This window comes from Stegostoma tigrinum, chromosome 32 (genome assembly GCF_030684315.1).
Source record: "Stegostoma tigrinum isolate sSteTig4 chromosome 32, sSteTig4.hap1, whole genome shotgun sequence".
In the NCBI taxonomy this organism is placed as follows: domain Eukaryota; kingdom Metazoa; phylum Chordata; class Chondrichthyes; order Orectolobiformes; family Stegostomatidae; genus Stegostoma; species Stegostoma tigrinum.
Window position 1 is genome coordinate 11,539,530 of NC_081385.1, and position 18,613 is coordinate 11,558,142.

At 46.7% G+C, this 18,613-nt stretch overlaps 1 protein-coding gene across 2 annotated transcripts in view; it reads right to left on the reverse strand.

Moving 5' to 3' along the window:
- The window catches only part of pcsk7 (proprotein convertase subtilisin/kexin type 7), a 214,694-nt gene that overhangs the window by 175,643 nt on the left and 20,438 nt on the right, over positions 1-18,613 (reverse strand). For both annotated transcript variants that reach the window (XM_048562113.2, XM_048562114.2), the window contains exons 3-6: positions 15,298-15,432; positions 13,921-14,083; positions 9,419-9,509; positions 3,359-3,413 (exon numbers count right to left, since the gene is read on the reverse strand). In XM_048562113.2, the coding sequence (XP_048418070.2) occupies positions 3,359-3,413; positions 9,419-9,509; positions 13,921-14,083; positions 15,298-15,432 (444 nt within the window). The remainder of the gene's footprint in view (positions 1-3,358; positions 3,414-9,418; positions 9,510-13,920; positions 14,084-15,297; positions 15,433-18,613) is intronic.

Here is an 18,613-nt window from a genome sequence, read left to right on the forward strand (position 1 = left end):
TGGGCTTTCCTCCCTGAGGGCATTGTGGGTTAACACACAGCAGGTGGACTGCAGCAATTTTAAGGCAGCAGCTCAACATCACCTTCAAAGGGACACCTAGGGACAGGCAATGCTGGCGAGCTCATGTCCTAGGAGTGTATTTTTAAATAAAAGCAAAGGCGCAGTGGATGCTGGAAATCTGAACGGAGCCGAGTTTCTGCAGCATTTTCCAGGGAAGAGAAACAGAGTTAACGTTGAGTCCAGTATAGCTCTTCGGTCGGTGAAGTCATATCAGATTCGAAACCCAGTGTTAGAGATAATGGGAACTGCAAATGCTGGAGAACCCGAGATAACAAAGTGTGGGGCTGGATGAACACAGCAGGCCAAGCAGCATCTTAGGAGCACAAAAGCTGACGTTTCGGGCTTAGACCCTGACGAAGGGTCAAGGCCCAAAATGTTAGCTTTTGTGTTCCTAAGATGCTGCTTGGCCTGCTGTGTTCATCCAGCTCCACACTTTGTTATCTCGAAACCCAGTGTTTCTCTCTTCACAGAAACTGCACGACCCATTGAATTTCCTCCAACATTCTCCATCCTCCCCATCTCGCTAATCTCTTCTGGGGGAAAAAAAAAATCAGGGTCCCCACCAAACCTGCCATTTAGTGTTATTCCTGATTCCTCCAACATGGGTGGTTTCATGGGCCTGGGCACCAATTGCTGGAACTCCCTCCATTCACTTCTGTGTCTTCCTTTCAAATGTTTCTCAAGAGCCAAGTCACTGGCCACATTTTGCAAGATCTGATGTGGATTACGCCTAATTTGCATTGGAGAGCTGCTGTGAGGCAGCCAGTCCATCTAGAAGGACAAGAGCAGCAGATACATGGGAGCACCGTCACCTGCAAGTTCCCCACCAAACCATTTGTACGTGCACTGTGTTACTAGAAGCTGTTGTTGAGGTGGTGGTGGGGGGGGGGGGGGGGGGGGGGTCTAGAGAATTAGTCAGTGGCATCACACCTCCTCCCCTACTCCCAGGGTACCAGATGGCTGTTTCCTGTCTGTTGCAACACAAATGGAACAAGCCAGCTGACAGTGCCCCTTTAAATTTTTTTTTTTAAAACAATGGATTTGTTTTGTGGTCATGTATTGTTTCACTGACGAGCCTGGCTGGGACGGGTCATGGAATGGTGTGGGTGTTTTGGATTTCATTTGGTCATCAAGTCCACAGAGGCTTGTGATGCAAATGAAAAACATAAACAAAGTGGTTTGCAATAAAGAAATACAGACAGGGTTTAACTTCCTCTGCCCAAGCACAGGCCCAGAGCCTGTCTCTGCACGTCAATAGAACACCCTAAGGTACAGAAGCAGAAACATGCCATTCAGCCCATTGAGCCTACTCTTCGAATGCAGTCATGGCTGATCTGATAATCCTCAACTCCACTTCCCCACATGATCCCCATAATTGTTCAATCCCTGATGGAGAGATGGGCAAATCAACTGCAGCCTTGATTACAAGTGATGACCCAGTGGCAAGAATTCCATGGATTCACTCCCCCAGAGAAGATATTCCTCCTCATGGTCACATACTTTACGGCTTCAGGAGCTTTTCAATGGATGGAACAGAGGTCCCGGGATGGATGAAGCATCTGACAGCAACCACGTGCATTGACATAGCAGCCTTAAAACAGTGCAATGTTCCAAAGTACTTCAGACAAACATCTTCAAACGAATTCCAACTCCTAATCTGCAGTTCAGCACCAAAATCTCCCAGCAATCACATTGTTATCTGCCTCAGGTTCCCCATCTTCCTGAATATCTGGGATGTTAAAAGACAGGTTTCACACAGCTGCTCCGCACGTTTCGAAGTCCCTTCCTTCTTCTGTCATAAAAACTGAACAGCTACCTGAAAGGGGACCCCACAGCACACCTCACAGGAAGGACCGTCCTTACTGGCCATGAGCTGGATTTGATCAAGGGCTTTTTCTCACTATGTTCAGAGGAACAGAAGCACATTCAGCAGTTTGAGATTTGGGCCTGTAAACAGGGCTAACAAGTTAAGGGTCTTGTGAAGATTTGTAGCCCAAGCTGTGGGAGGTTGTTGGTTTGTCTGCCGAGCTGGCTAGTAATCTTATCGGCATTTTGTCGCCATGCTAGGTAACATCATCAGTGCGGCCTCCGATGGAGCAATGTTGTTCTACTCTGCTTGGTACTTATATGATCCGGTTTGTGAAGCAGGGTTGTGCTATTTCTGGTTCTGTTCTGCACGACGTTACCTCGGATGACAACGAAATGTCTGTACGAAAACCAGCCAGCTCAGTGAGAGAGCCAACAACCTCACAGCTAACACTGTTGGCCTCCTTTGTTCAAAGATTATGAACACATTGGTCAAAGCTTTTAAATATCCCAACAACATCTTTTCATACACATCACAGTCATACCTCAAAGGCACCGATGGGGGACTCACAAGATAGTTTTTAGATCTACTTTCCTTGTCTACCAGAGAGGCCAACTCTCCTGGACTGCCCAGAGATTAAGACAGTCTGCTCCAGGACACCACAATGAGAAATAGGGAAGTAATAGAACAGAAATGGAGCTTATACGCCCAAAGTTAAGTCACAAAATTGTCTATCTCCAGAGTTACAAGTCTGTTACGGCCAGAGTTGAAGCCGTGGAGTGGATCAAACCCACTTACAAACACTGGCATTTTTCTAAAATCAAGTTAGACAATGAATTGATATTGCATAGCCAGCATCAGATAAAAGCAAAACTCATTAGTGATGCTCCGTTGCCCGATTAACTCGTTTGGCCTGTATGCGGCTGCAATTATTCATTACCTCATATCTGGATGGGTACATGAATAGGAAAGGTTTAGAGGGATATGGGCCAAAAGTCGGTAAGTGGGACTAGTTTGTTGAGAAACTTGCTCAGTATGGACAAGTTGGGCCAAAGGGTCTGTTCCCATGCTGTATTGGCATTTTTATGAGGCATTTTATTACCCAATTTGCTTCTGGATATGCATATCGGTTGTACTGTTAGAGGTGGAGATGTTTGAATGACCAAGGTAGTCGGAGGCTATATGCCACAGAACGAAGCCTCTAGAATTCAAAATCGGTCTATCTTAACCTCACATGTACGTAGCGGCCTAATCACAAGAATCCCATAGATTCACTCCCCTCAGAAGAAATTCCTCCTCATGGTTACAGGCACTTTGCAACTGATGGGACACAGAAGCTCCAGGAGGCAGCAACCATCTGGACATCAGCCATTTCAACAGTTAAATGTTCCAAGGTGCTTCACACAAGTGTCTTTGTCAAGTTGCCTAGTTCCAAATGCAGTGGGACCTCTGCCCATACCACACACCCACTTCCCCCAGCCAGTCTCTTACCTTCCCGAGTGGATGTGGGCCGTCTACGGTTTTCCCATCATCATCAGGACCCCAGCTGTGGGATGGAAAGAAGAAAGGTGGTGTGAGGGGCGCTGACTAAAGAGCAGAGATGGACTGTTGGGTAACTGACCCCACGCGCCAATCACATCTGCCAATAGCTAGGATAGGCCCAACATCGGGGCAGGAGGGAACTGAAACCCATGAAATTATCACTAAATCATCTTTCCAATTAATTAGAAAGGCAGGCAGGGAGATGGAAGTTCCCCCAATGTATCATCCTTTCAAAACATGTCAGGAAATTCACTTTCTGGGAATACAAATTCTGGGAGTTTACAGAAAAGCTTTTATAAAAACAAACTGGCAGCTACAGGATCCAGCTTGTGGGGTTGGGATACAGAAGGAAAAGACATTCTGCTCTGGCAGATTCTAAATATTGAAATAGAGCTCTCTTGCTCAAAGCGGACGCAACAATCTGGAAAATTTGACCAATTTCATATTTAGTCAAGCGCTCATTTGGAGATATGCTCAGAACACAGACCAGCACAGTCCTTGTTTGGATAATGGATGGAGAGAGATTCGGGTCTGTTATTTATTTGGGTTCCTTCTCCCTCAGCCTTAAATAAAACCATAAATAATGTAGGACCAGAAAAGGAGGCCACTCAGCCCATGAAGCCTTCTGCACCAGTCAATGAGATCATGGCTGCTAACAAGTCTGTTCTGAGACGTGATTGGCCATTTAGCCCGAATGGTCCAGAGACGAGAGTTCAAAACCCATTAGAGCTACTTGAGGGACTTTAAATTTCAGTAAATCTCCATTAGAAAGCTGGTCTCAAATGTGGAAAAAAAAACTACTGGAGTGCTTGTGGTTTTAAAAAAAAAAGTGATTCACCAGTGACTTTCACAGGAGAAAATCTGCCGTCTTTACCTGGTCTAGCCTTCATGTGAGTCCAGGCCCACAGCAACAGAGTTGTGTCCAAAATGGCTCAGCAATTCATTGTTTTTCCAAGAGCTATTTAGGGATGGCTAATAAATGCCAACCTTACTTGTGAAATCCACATCCTGCAAATGACCGAAATTTAATTCACTGGTGTGCATTGAATAAAAATTCAATGAATGTAGAGTCTCACCAGAATGGTAGGAGAGTCAGAGAAAAACAAACATTTTCCCAGGCAGGTCTCTTTTTGGTTGAAGGCCAAACAGAGATTGTCAAAACAAGTTTTCGTGGCATTAGTTACAGAAAGGTGGAACTGGCCCCTCTCCAGCCTAAGCCATGTAACAGTGTCAAGCTTCAGTGGATTCCTTTAAACTGGATCCTCCATGTAGATTGTAATCATGACAACAATGGCTTGTCACTGCATGACTGAAGTACACTACAGAGAACCCGAATGCACAGAGACGCTTTGTTCATTTACCCAGGGTAACTAGACTCTGCACAGAATGGGATAAGAAGATTTTTGCACTTCAGCCCAAAATGTTTTCTGTTTTATGGTCCAGCAAGCTGCCTGGCACTTGCCAAAGGGCCTCAAACCTTAAAGCCACAAGATAAATTTGTTGACATTTCAAAAATGTACAGACATTTGGCACTATGGTTTAGGCTTGGTCAACAAATAAAGCAACAGTGTTAAGAATGCTGTTTCTAAACCTACAAGGGGCAAGCAGCAAATAGCACATCAACGGATCTGGGCACATGGGCAGAAAGTAGGCAATAGGATGTAGATTAGACAGTCTCACTCTCTCACTGGAATATGTAGGATCTACAGTGATGTGTCAAGCAATGTGTGAAGGATCCCATTTTCCAAGAGATTTCACTTTGCTCAGACATGAGCAGCCGAATGGAATGTCATCGCACGCCTCAGTAACGAGCCTCCTCTTCCCAAATTAGAATGAGGCTGCATGTGGTTACCACGGCAACAGCTCAGACAAGAAGAATCTGTGCGATTAATTGGTAGGGCCCCAACAGGAGAATGGAAGGTCTCAATTAAGTTGGGTTGGTGTCACTGGGTCTGGACACTTCTGGAATGCTGTGTTCAATTCTGGTCTGCCTTCTATAGGAGAGATGTTGTGAAACCTGAAAGGGTTCTGAAAAAGATTTACGAGGACGTTGCCGGGGTTGGAGGGTTTGGAAGCTGAAGGGTGACCTTAGAGATTTATGAAATCACGAAGGACGTGGATAGAGTGAATCGCCAAGACTTTTTCCCCAGGGTCGGGGAGTCCAAAACTGGAGGGCATAGGTTGAAGGAGAGAGGGGGAAGGATTTGAAAGGGACCTAAAGGGGCAGCTTTTTCAATGAAGAGGGTGGTGCATGTACTGAACAAGCTACCAGAGGAGGTGATGATACAATTACAACATCTAAAAGGCATCTGGATGGGTACATGAATAGGAAGTGTTCAGAGGGATATGGGCCAAATGGGACTAGGTTTATTGAAGATACCTGGTCGGCGTGGACGAGTTGGACCGAAGGGTCTGTTTCCGTACCGTACAGCTCTATGATTCTATCTGGAAAGGAGTTGAGTGAGTGATCGAGGGGATCAGACTTCCGTCCCAGCAGGCATGCCAATGCAGAGGCCAGCAGCAGTTCCCTATTGCACTCAGTATAAAAGCCCTCATCGTCGCATCTCTTACAAGCATCTGGGCAGGAAATGCTGCTCACAAAACACTTATCCTGCAAGTCCCCCTCGGATTGCCACCATTCCCTCTCTACATGACCTTTACCACACTATAATCACACTGGTCAGGACAGTGACCCAAAAAGGAAAAAACCATTAGAGGGACTCCACGAAATACTGGTGAACATATCTAATTTGTAAAATTGGATAAAGGGATCAACTTTAAAAGAGAAAGGATGAAAGGCAAATCAGTGGATTCAAGCAAAGCTGGTGGCAGAGTGGTTTTGGGCAGCACGGTGGCTCAGTGGTTAGCCCTGCTGCCTCACAGGGACCCGGGTTCGATTCCAACCTCCAACCTTCATGTTGGGTTTTCATGCTCTCCCCGTGTCTACGAGGGATTTCCTCTGAGTGCTATGGTTTCCTCTCACAGTCCAAAGACATGCAGGTTAGGGTGGATTGGCCTTGCTGAATTGTCCATAGTGTCCAGGGAAGTGCAGACCGGATGGGTTAGACATGGGGAAATAGAGGGTTACAGGGATAGGGTAGGGGGTTGGGATGCTCTACGGAGGGCTGTTGTGGAGTTGATGAGCTGAATGGCCTGCATCCACACCCATGGGGATTCCAAGTGTAAGAGATGAATTAAATTTGACATACAAAGATCCCAGATGGGCCTTGACAGGGGAGATGTGGAAGACAGCTTTCAGAGGTCGCTAAAATAAACGGCGAGCCATTTAAAACAGACGGGGAGAACTTTCTCATCTTACAGAGTCTAACTCATTTACAACTGTCTTCCTGAGGAAAGGTAGTGCAAGCACAGACCTTGAACATTTTTAAGGTAGCGGTAGGAATATTCTTGTTAGGGAACAAGGTGAAAGATGATCGGGGTAGGCAAAAATGTAAAGTAATCAAATCAGCTGTGATCTAAGGGAGTGGCAGGGCTGAGTCAGGAGCCCTCCTGATACTCAGACAATAATGGAAATCCTGGTAAAAGATGCAAAATAAATAGATTCACAATCTTGATATCAGGACCAATGATCGTTGTCTTTTCTCCAGGACAGGGGTCAGGTTTGAAGAGTCACGGGAGGATATGAAATGACCAGACTGTTAGAAACAGGATTAAGCAGATTGGACCCTTGAGCCTGAACAGAGAGAGGAGGTCGCTGATTGTGGAGGTCATTAATACAAAACAGTCACAAATCAATCAAAAATGGGACTCTAGAGAAACCTCTTCGCGCAGGAGAATGTGGAAGCCGCTACAAACAGAAGCAGTCAAGGCCAATGCTAACACTGGAAGGAGACTAATACAGCCAGATATTAATCCAGAGACTCACGGAATGTTCCGTGGGACTGAATTCAAATCCTGCCACACCAGATGGAATTTGAATTCAATAAAAATCTGGAATTAGGAGTTTAATGACAACGTGAATCCATTGTCAGAAAAGCCCCATCTGGTTCACTAATGTCCTTTAGGGAAGGAAATCTGCCAACCTTACCTGCTCTGGCATACATGTGATGCCAGGCCCACAGGAATATAGATGATTCCGAACTGCCTTCAGGGCAGCTAAGGACAGACAAAAAAAATGTTGGCCTAAACAGTGACATCCCCATCCCAGAGATGGAGTAAAAACAAACTTAAAAAGGGAAAGAACACAAATGCAGGAAAGGTGAGGCTTAATGTACCAAGAGGGAGAAATGAATTGAAGGAGATGGCTATAGGGTTGGATGGGGAAGAGCAGAAGGAGCAAAAATACCATGGACTGTAAAAACAGAAAGGGTTAGACATGCTCCACATGTCAAGCATCAGGAGGGGGGGGGGGGGTGCGCAAAAGGACAGTGCGTGTTTCAGATCAGTGACTGTTTATCAGAGCCTGGTTTCTCTCTGCCAGTGATGTGGAGGTTCTGCTGTTGGACAGCGGTGAGCAAAATCAGAAATCACAACACTAGTTTATAGTCCAACAGGGTTATTTGAAAACATCAGCTTTCGGAGCAACGAAGGGGCGGTGCTCTGAAACCTCGTGATGTCAAATAAACCTGTAGGACTATAAACCTCGTGTCGTGCGGCTTCTGACTCTCTTCAGACCCTGCAGGACACACCAGGCCTGCAGCAAACCGTACATCATTCATAAATCAACAGGCACGCACACTGTCTGAGTCAAAAAAAACAAATAATCTTTTGGAAGAATTTACAACCCGCTTAGGGAAAGACAAAAGCACTTGGAGTTTGCTTTATCTGGAGGGATGATGGCAAAGGAAATGGATAAAAATTGAATGGTGTTCAAGTTTCACTCACACAGCCCACAATCTCAATTTGTTTGAAGCTTGTGTATCTCCTACAGCGAGGGTTTATGTCATCCAGACCCAAGGGCTGCTGGATACAACCAGTCTGAATTTATTACTGTTTGCAGCCCAGAACATTCTAGTACATTGTGTTTTGTTTTAAAAAATGCAATGACCTCTGTTTAAACTGCAATGGTCCGGGCTACAGGACTGGTTTCCACGGTTTAGCTAAAATTGGAAGGGCTGGCTGTGTAAAAGTTCACTAGATGTAATTTAATGCTCAATGTGTAATTTTACATTTCAGAGTAAAGCCTTACAACAAACAAAGGCACTATTCACTGTGTGTTCATGCTTGTCTCACTAACTCATTCCCGAGATCTTTTTGAGTCAGGACATAAATATCAAACATATATAAAGCTTTGTGCGGGGTTAATGTGATCGGCTGTAATAGGTAAATCATTTTCCTTAAAAGCACAGTGGCTCACAGGTTAGCACTGCTACTTCAGAGCGCCAGGGACCCAGGTTCAATTCCACCCTCGGGAGACTGTCTGTACAAACTCCCCGTGTCTGCGTGAGTTTCCTCGGGGTGCTCCGGTTTCCTCCTGCAGTCCACAGGTGTGCAGGTTGGGTGAATTGGCCTTGCTAAATTATCTGTGGTGTTTAGGGATGTGCAGGTTAGATGGGTTAGCCATGGGAAATGCGGGGTTACAGGGATAGGGTAGAGGAGAGTGGGTCTGGGTGGGATGCTATACTGGGGGGATTGGGGCAGTGTGGACTCAATGGGCCTTACATCACACTACCTGTGCACCTCCAGCATACGTGACGGCCCCTTCCACCCCTGCTATATTACAGCACTGTGCCTGGACACCTTTTACATTACAGTCACACCTACCCCAGGAATATTACAGCACCAATTCCCTGCACTTGCAGCACATTACAGCCCTACCTACTTATATATTACTGCATCCGACCCCGACCCCCAACACACTTCCAGTATAACAACCCCTCTTCCACCCCCCCACCCAAGAGATGTTACAGCAAAGCCCTGTACCCACAGATAATTACCTGTCCCTTGTGCACAGCTCCATTACAAACAGCTCCCAACCACGTATCCCAGACATATTACACCCCCACCCCCACCCTGTTACCTTCCCCCTTCCCCATGTGGGGCGCTCACCTGCAGCTGTAAATGTCATTGATCTGAAAGTGCTTGTTAAATGCAATTGCCTCCATACTGTCAGTTAGGGGTCCATCCAGCACTCTGATACCTGGTACAGGACAACAGGAGATGCCATCAGTGATAAAGAACTGAAGGAAGGCGAACATGAGCAGTTGGGGTGGTGGGAGGGTGGCGGCAGGAAGTTTGCAACGACCATGGGTTCTCTAGAGAAGAGAGATTCAAACTTTTCCTCTGGAAGCAGCAGGGAATGCTGTTCTGCAGGGGGGGGTGGTGTTCGTCGTTCCCTATAATTTGGATGCAGCCCCAAGGCGCCAGTGACAGGAACTGAGACACAGATACACAGACACCACTTGTTTAAGACTGCAAGAGTTTCTGCTGGTTTTGCTTGTCTCAGAGACAGGGCAGAGCATTGGGGGGTGGGGGGTGGTGGATCAGTCCCGTTCACCAACGCAACAACAACACCCCCCTATTTCCTCGGGAGGCGAAGGAAAGTCCACATGCCTGTGAAGATTCCTACCAATTTTTAATTAGATACACTACAGAAAGCATTCTATCCAAATAGATCATAGTTTGGTACAGCAACTGCTCTGACCAGGACTGTAAGAAGTGACAGAATTGCGAACATAGCCCACTCCCCACACAAGCCAACTTTCCATCCACTGACTCCATCTATATTTCTTGCTGCCAACATCAAAGACCCTTCCCACTTGGTTCTAATCCCATCCAACCTCCGTCAGCCAAAAGGGGCATTAACACTTAAAACACACAGACCAACAGGTTCAAGATCTGCTTGGTCCCTGCTGTTATTACATCTTTGAACAGACCCCTCAAATTCCAAACTCAATGTTAACCTTGCTGTTTTTGTGATTACCCTGTGACATTGCATTCCTCACCCTAATGCACTTTTGTACAGTATCAGTTACAGAACTTTGCACTGTACCCAGGTACGTGACAGTAATAAATCAAATTTAAAAACTACTGGGTGAAGGAGAAACAGGTGCTAGACAACAGACCTCAAGATCCTCGATAACAAAGTGTGGAACTGGATGAACACAGCAGGCCCAGCAGCATCTCAGGAGCATAAAAGCTGACGTTTCGGGCCTAGACCCTTCATCAGAGAGGGGGACGGGGAGGGGGTTCTGGAATAAATAGGGAGAGGGGTGAGGCGGACTGAAGATGGAGAGAAAAGAAGATAGGTGGAGAGAAGAGTATAGGTGGGGAGGGGATAGGTCAGTCCAGGGAAGACGGACAGGTCAAGGAGGTGGGATGAGGTTAGTAGGTAGGAGATGGAGGTGCAGCTTGGGGTGGGAGGAAGGGCTGGGTGAGAAGAAGAACAGGTTCGGGAGGCAGAGGCAGGTTGCACTGGTTTTGGGATGCAGTGGGGGGGAGGGGACGAACTGGGCTGGTTTTGGGACGCGGTGGGGGAAGGCCTCAAGATCCACAAACTCCAAGAAATTCAAGCACGTCAAGAGACCCAGACAGGAAAAGCCTCAAATTGGTAACAGAATATTAGATGGACAGCGACCTTTTGCATTAAAAAAAGGTGGTGGTGGCGGTGGGGGGGCAAGTCTCTCACAAAACAGAAATTAGGAACACTCCAATAGCTCCAACTCTGTGGCTTCCTGTGATAACAAGGTGTACAGCTGGATGAACACAGCAGGCCAAGCAGTGTCAGAGGAGCAGGAGAGCTGACGTTAGGCCCAAAAATGTCAGCTTTCCTGCTCCTCTGACACTGCTTGGCCTGCTGTGTTCATCCAGCTCCACACCTTGTTATCTCAGAATCTCCAGTTCCTATCCCCGTGGCCACCTGCTGATTTTGCAGTAAATAGCACCACCTCCTGGACAATTTATGTCCCAAAAAAAATCATCCATGGTGTTTTACAGAAATAACAGTGGCATTTGCAGCTACCTAATTGCTCTGGTTCAAACTTTTTAATCTTCACTTAAAAATATTTCTACCTCAGCTACTCCTTGTGGCAAATTGTCCCGAATTTCCAGTTTCACAAGAACAAGATTTCTCAAACCCTTTCAATTTCAAATTAATGACTGCCAGGATTCATGAAGCAGATAAGATGGTGTAGAGCTGGATGAACACAATGGGCCAAGCAATTTCGTGTCTGGGCCCTTCTTCAGAAATGGGAGAGGGGAACGGGTTTTTGAAATAAAGAGAGGGGGGGGGGGAGGTGGGTAGAAGATGGATAGAGGTGAAGATAGGTGGAGAGGAGACAGACAGGTCAAAGAGGTGGGGATGGAGCCAGGAGAGGTGAGTGTAGGTGGGGAGGTAGGGAGAGGGTTGGTCAGTGTTGCCTTTGTCAAGTCAGTGAGTGAATCTTGCCTCCCTTGTAGGGGAGCTGAACTCTGGGACACAGTTTCAACATAAAAGGTCTCACATTTCAGGCAGAGATTGAGTAAATTTTTGCTCTCACGAGATTGGTGGAAATGGGGGAATGTTGAACACAAAGCAAAAGTTAGATGACTATTTTTTGATTAAAAAGAGAGAGAGAGACATGTCATTAGGGGGTAGGTGGCAAAGCAGAATTGATGCCACAATCAGATCAGCCACGATACAGTGTAGGTTAGATGGGCTTCAGTTTGGTTTCACAGGTCGGCGCAACATCGAGGGCCGAACGGCCTGTACTGCGCTGTAATGTTCTATGATCTTATTGAATGGCCAGAGGGAGTGAATGGTTTGCTCCCGTTCCCAATTTATACATTTGCTTGCTTTAGAAATGCAAGTTGTTGTTTACAGATATTTTGAATCAGTATTATGACACACCTCTGGAGCAGGTAGGGTTTGTACCCTGGTCTCCGGGCCCAGAGGTAAGGACGCTACCACAACAGGTCCCCAGTGTCAGCATCTACATTCTTATTCATTCCGCATGCTGAACACGTGACCATCGCACACTCTTCTTGGAAGTCTGTGCTGGAGAATTGCACTCTCTCATCACTCAGTCACAGTCCTCTCACTTGTAACTTTAAGACTGCTTTATGACCCAAGCAGAAGATCATAATAAACAGGAGCAGGAGTAGGCACTCGTTACAGACAACATCACTGCACACGTCTCTCCATCTGACAGCTCACTGTGCTTCCTGTCACTTGGCCAGTTTTGTATCCAGTCACTGCTCCTTTGACCCAAATTTCATCATCAAACTAATTGTGGGGTAAAATCCAGATCCCCCACACTCTGCCCTCTCTGATACGGCATTAAACGCAATCGAATACATCGAGCACGCTTGACCATTATCAATTTGCTGCATTTCTGGTCCACACCTTTCCAAGTGATTAGTAATTTTGCTCAATAGAAATCACGAAGGGAACTAACCAGCTTCCATAGTGAGGGTGCAGTTCAACGGGCGAAGGTACTGGGTGTGTGAGGGGGAAATTGTTCATCAAAGCAATATTTGAGGCAAGTAATAGCCCCCTCGTTTCAAATTCCTTCAACTGCTTACAGTGCACCAAGAAGTGATCTGGACGAAACAGACAAAAACAAACTGCTGGAAAAAATACTAGTCAGCAGGTCTGGCAGCATCCATAAAGAGAGCCAGAGTTCACATCGAGACCAGTGAGTTGTTTCGAACTGGATTCAAAATGTTTCTCTCTCCACTGACTGGCTGCGTTTCTCTAGCGATTTCTGTTTGCATTTGCTTCCAGCATCTGCAGTTCTTCATGTTAGCAAGCTGGCTGGGCGGAGTCAGAGCAATGCCATTAACTCAATTCTGTTCACCTGTAGTATTGATACCCAAGCTGTGAATGTTGTCAGAAACTTCAATTTCCCAAAGATTGCCGAGACCAATCTGCATTGAATCGGCAGATCGGGTGAGAGAGTAAACCCTACTTATTTCCCTAGGTAATACGAACTTGATGCTCTCCATTTCCCAGGAGGTTTCTGCTGGATTCACATTTTCCCTTCTCTGGGAAAGAGTTGGCCTGTGCCTTAGTATTTTCTAATAATACCTTTTTTAGTTGAAGTTTAGGAATTTGGAGGTGCCTTCTTTGTAAGGGCCTGATTTTTAACCAGCTCAAAGTGCATTCACTTGTAATTGAAATCAAACCCATATAAAAGTGTCCAAAAACTTTGACACTACTGGCACTTAATAGAAATACAGTGGCCAAGGGTAGGTCATCTGGCTCATCATACCTGCTCCACTATTCAATCTGGCTGGCACAGATAAGTTGGACCTGAAGGTTCTGTTTCCATGCTGAACAACTCTATAATATCCCTACCAGGTTCTCGGACAGACTGAAGTGGGGCAGGGCTCACAGAGCGAAGGTCAAGCTAACTCTCTCACACTCACTGCTTTGGCTTTTCTGATGATGCAGCTCAGAGGGACCAGATTCAGAGGCACAAGGCAGGATGAATCAGCTGTAGTTGGGCATCTTGTTCACAGAGGGAAGGAAGGAAGAAATTGGGGGGAACTGATCTGCTTGAGACAGTAGCAGTCATATCTATCACTCAAACACTTATTATTTCTTTTCAAACACAAAACCACCAAGCTACCTGCGATATGGCTCCCAAATGCCACGCCAACAGCACAGAAATTATTCGGGGCTGCAGCAATTTCCCCAGCACATCGAGTCCCATGATGGTTATCACTGTGCTCATCAGGATGTGGCATAGGATCTGGATCATTGGAGTTCAGGTCGTAGCTGCCCTCTGGAGACTGTCAAATTGAACAACAAAAAAAAGTCATTAACGTTTGGATTAATTACATCCTTTTCTTTAAAAAAATTGCACCTTTGATGGTCTGTTGACATCCAACAGTGTTTGGCTTTCAGCGAAACCGACTTTACAAAGCGTAGCCTCAGTTGCCAAGTGGGAATCAAACAGCCATGTGGCTACGGCAGGGTAACCTGGTTTAGTGATATTAGTCGAGATATAAACATAGGTCAGGAGACCGAAGGGCTCCCAACCAAAAATCAGTCTACCCTTAAACCCTCAGTCAGAAAATGTTACATCAGGAGACAGCTCCTTCAAGAGTGTGGCACTCTCAGAGCTGCTACAGCTGCTTCTCCTTCTTTTTCAGGTTCCCTTTTGTCCAGAGGGAGCATCTCTAGAGTGCAACTGGAATTCTAAATCTTCCAGCTTCAAGGAAAGTGTGCTACCCACAGAGCCTGAGATGGTCACGGCGAACGAACAAAAGATGAGACGAGGGCCCTGGTGGTTTAAACAGAGCTCACTGTGGAGTTGGGACATTGGACGGTAAGCTTGCCATCTCGGCGACTCGTTTGTGCCCGGTACAGTATGCACAGTGACCTTCGTCCCTCTCACAAAACAAGTGGCAGTCTTTATAAATGCTTTTGTGCAGTTGTCCCGTGCTGCGTGACCCGCGACTATCATCTTTTTGCTGGTGACAACAAAGACTCTCTGCACATGTTGAGCACCAGTGTGCGGGATGGGCACATGCTGTGGCTGTAATGTCCAACAGCCACTAAGCACCTGTTGATGGTACGCACTGCTGTCCCTATGCATTGGTAGGGGAGGGAGTGCCAATCAAGCAGGGGCTGGATGGTGCCAAGCTCAGAGTGCTGTTGGGGCTGCACTCATCCAGGGCAAGTGGGGAGTATTCCTTCACACTCCTGACTTGTGCCATGTAGACGGCGGCCGAGCTTTGGGGAGTCAGGAGGGGAGTTACTCGCTGCAGAATTCCCAGCTTCTGGCCTGCTGTGGTAGCCACACTCAGTTCAGTATCTGGTCAACGGTAGCCCCCAGGACAATGGCTCTGGAGAATTCAGTGTTGGCGATGCTACTAAAACGTGAAGGGGTGACGGTTAGATTCTCTCTTGTTGGAGATTGCCATCGCCTGGCCGTACAGCCCTATGATCGCCTACTCTCCTATAATTATCCAGCTCCCCCTGCGAGTGACCAAGAACTTACATAGTTTGCTTGTATGTCCTGGACCGTGTATTCGACACCATCATCCACAACGACTACTGTCACTCCTTCCCCAGTCACGTTGTGTTCCCACACTCCTGTCACATTGATATCCATCCCGACCTTCCTCCGGTTATGCTGCAAGAGGGCGAACATCATCTGTTTAACGTGCAAACACCGTGGGAACTGCTGAGTGTGAGTCGCTCAGGCGAGAGACACCCCACGAACCACATCAACAAGCGACCGACTGACAGAGCCAGCTCAAAGTCCCCTCCCAGAAAACAACAGCCAAAAGAGAGATCGGCTTGTGGGCAACCTGCAGCACAGAAATGGCAAATGCTTTTCTGAGGGGGTCATCTGAAGCCTCAGTCAGACAATTCTGGGTTCAAATCCACCCAAGAAAGTGGATTCAAAATTGGCTCAGTTGTCACAGACAGAGGCTGAGTTAGTGACTGGAAGCTTCCATCCAGTGGTGTACCACAGCAGTCTGTGCTGGTCTCCTCATTTCTATAATTAGCATAGATGACCATGTCAGGGATTGGATTAGCAACTCTGCAGGTGACAAAGATTGGTCAGGTGGTTAATAGTGATGCTGAGTGTCCTCAGCTACAAGTCGGTCAAATGGGCAGGTAAGTGCTGGGCGCCATTCAATCCTGAAAAGAGAGGGGTGACGCACTTTGGAAGGAGTAATTTGACAAGGAAGTATTCAGCAAACCGGCACGACACTGAGAATTCTTTGGAGCAAAAGGGGCTTGTCCACAGATCTCTGAAGACGGAGGGGGATGTTAGTAGGCAGAACACTTGCGTTTACAGATCAAGGCACAGATTACAAAAGCAGGCAAGGCATGCTGGCCTTGTGTAGAACTTCAGGGACACCACAGCTACAGTACTGCGCACAGTTCTGGTCGCCACACTGTAGGAAGGATGTGACTGCATCAGAGGGAGTGCAAAAGAGATTCACCAGCATGTTGCCACGGATGGAGACACTTAAATTATGAGGAAAGGTTGGATAAATTTGTTTGGTTTCTGCTGGAACAGAGAAATGAGGGTGGATCTGATTGAGGTGTACAAGGTCGGGAGGGGCATGGACAGAGTGGAGGAGTAGCTGTTCCCCTAAGGTGAAGGGTCAGTCACGAGGGGTCATGGGTTTAAGCTGAAGTCTGGGGTGGGGGGCATGCAAGGGAAAAACCTTTACCCAGGGGAGGTGGTTATGGTCTGGAACACTCTGCCAGGAGGGTGGGAGAAGTGAGTTGCTTCACATCCTTCGCAAAGTACCTGGATGAGCACTGGGCATGTCATTCCACTCGAGGCTGTGCGTTCAAATGCGGGTAAGTGGGATTGCAGCGCGAGTCAGATGTTTCTCATGTGTCAGTACAGGCTCGATGGGCCAAAGGGCCTCTTCTGCACACTATGATACCAAGTCTAGCTTCCAGCACAGCACAGAGGAAGGGGTGCTACATGGTCAGTGGTGCAGCCTTTCGGGTGGGACATTAATCCAGAGGCCCATCTCCTCACTCATATGGGCACAAACAATCCCACATGATGGTTCTGAAGAGCAGTGAATGTCTTCAGCTTCCTGTTGTCAATAGTCATTGTTCAACTCAACAGCAATAAAACAGATAGTGGCCATTAGTGGGAGCTTACTGTGCACCATTCAACTCATCCCTTTCCCCACACCGACAGCAGTGACACAGCGAAAAGTACTTCGGTGCCCATGAAGCAATTTGGGATGTTGGGATTTTGATGGAGGGCTAGATAAATACAACCCTTTTTTTTAGAAACAGAGCTAGACAATGAGTGAGCTTTCTCGTTCCACCTCTAGTTTGGGGTTGGAGACATTAACCTTCTATCTGGGATGGTGGTGTTAGATTTGGCTGGGGGCATGTGTGTGGGGGAGCAGAATAGTGGGAAGAGGTTACAATGAAGAGACGTGAGAGGCACCAGCAAATGTCAGTGCCCCTGCTGCCAAGATGAACAGAAAATGGCAGAACTGGGCTTGGGTTAAGATAACATCACTGTTAGATACAACCTAATACCATGTGCTCACACTGGAAAGACAGACATTTGGACCAGAGGCCAGAGAATTGCTGCCCCTGGCACACCTACAGCCTAGCCAAGAATCAGAATGCTATTGGTAAGCTTGTGAATGGTGGCCAGGTCACTGGGTTTGTAATTCAGACCACCAGGTCACTGCTTTGGGGATGTTGTTTCATATTCCACTGTGGCCAACGGTGGCATTTAAACTCAGTTACTAAATCTGGAATTAGAAGCTGGTCCCCCAAAAATAAAACTATTGTCACATGTTGTAAAAACCCATCTGGTTCATGCACACATTCTTTAGGGAGGGAAATCTTCCATCCTTACTAGTCTGGCCTGCATGTGACTCCAGACCTACAGCAATGTGTTGACTCTTAATTGCCCTCTGAAGTGACCTAATGAGCCACTTGGTTGTATCAAGCTACGATAAAAGGTGTAAAAACTAAGAATGAAACCAGATGGGCCATCCAATATTGACCAAGGTGCCAGCAAGAACAGCTCTCTGTTGACACTTGCAAAATCCTCCTGACTAACTATCATACAGCATAGAAACAGACCCTTCGGTCCACCTCGTCCACGTTGACCATGTTCCCAAACTAAACTCGGCCCACTTGCCTGCATTTAGCACACATCCTGCCAAACCTTTCCTATTCACGTACTTATCCAATTGTCTTTCTGCATCCACCACTTCCTCTAGCAGTTCATTTGGCACACAAACCACGCTGTAAAAAGTAGCAGCTTCTTGGGTCCTTGTTAAAAAATCTTCCTCTTCTCACCTGAAAACATATGCCCCCTAGTCTTTAACACCCCACCCTATGAAAAAGCCCTTTTGCTGTTGCGCTTTATCTGTGCCCTTCATGATTTTATAAACTCTGTAAGCTCAGCCCCTTAACCTCCTACGGTCGAGTGTAGAAAGTCCCAGCCTCTCCCTGTAACTCAAACCCTCAAGTCCTGGTAAATCTTTACCGAACCCTCTCCAGTTTAATATCTGTCCCATAACATCTGGGAGGTGGTTCCAAAGAAGAAACAAAGTGAGGAAGTTACCTCACAGATGACTCAACAACAGCTTGACATAGTCACACTCTCATACTTTACAAGCAAGGTCCCATCACCATCATCGATGGGTTCCTGTCACACCAACAGGTCAGACCCAGCAAATGCCCTCTGAAAAAGTCCGAGTTCAGTGGTAATTAGGGATGGAGAGAAACGTCTCCACCGACACATCCAATAATAACAAAAAAGAAAAAAAACTGAGATCGAGATGCTCTTTCATGATTTTATC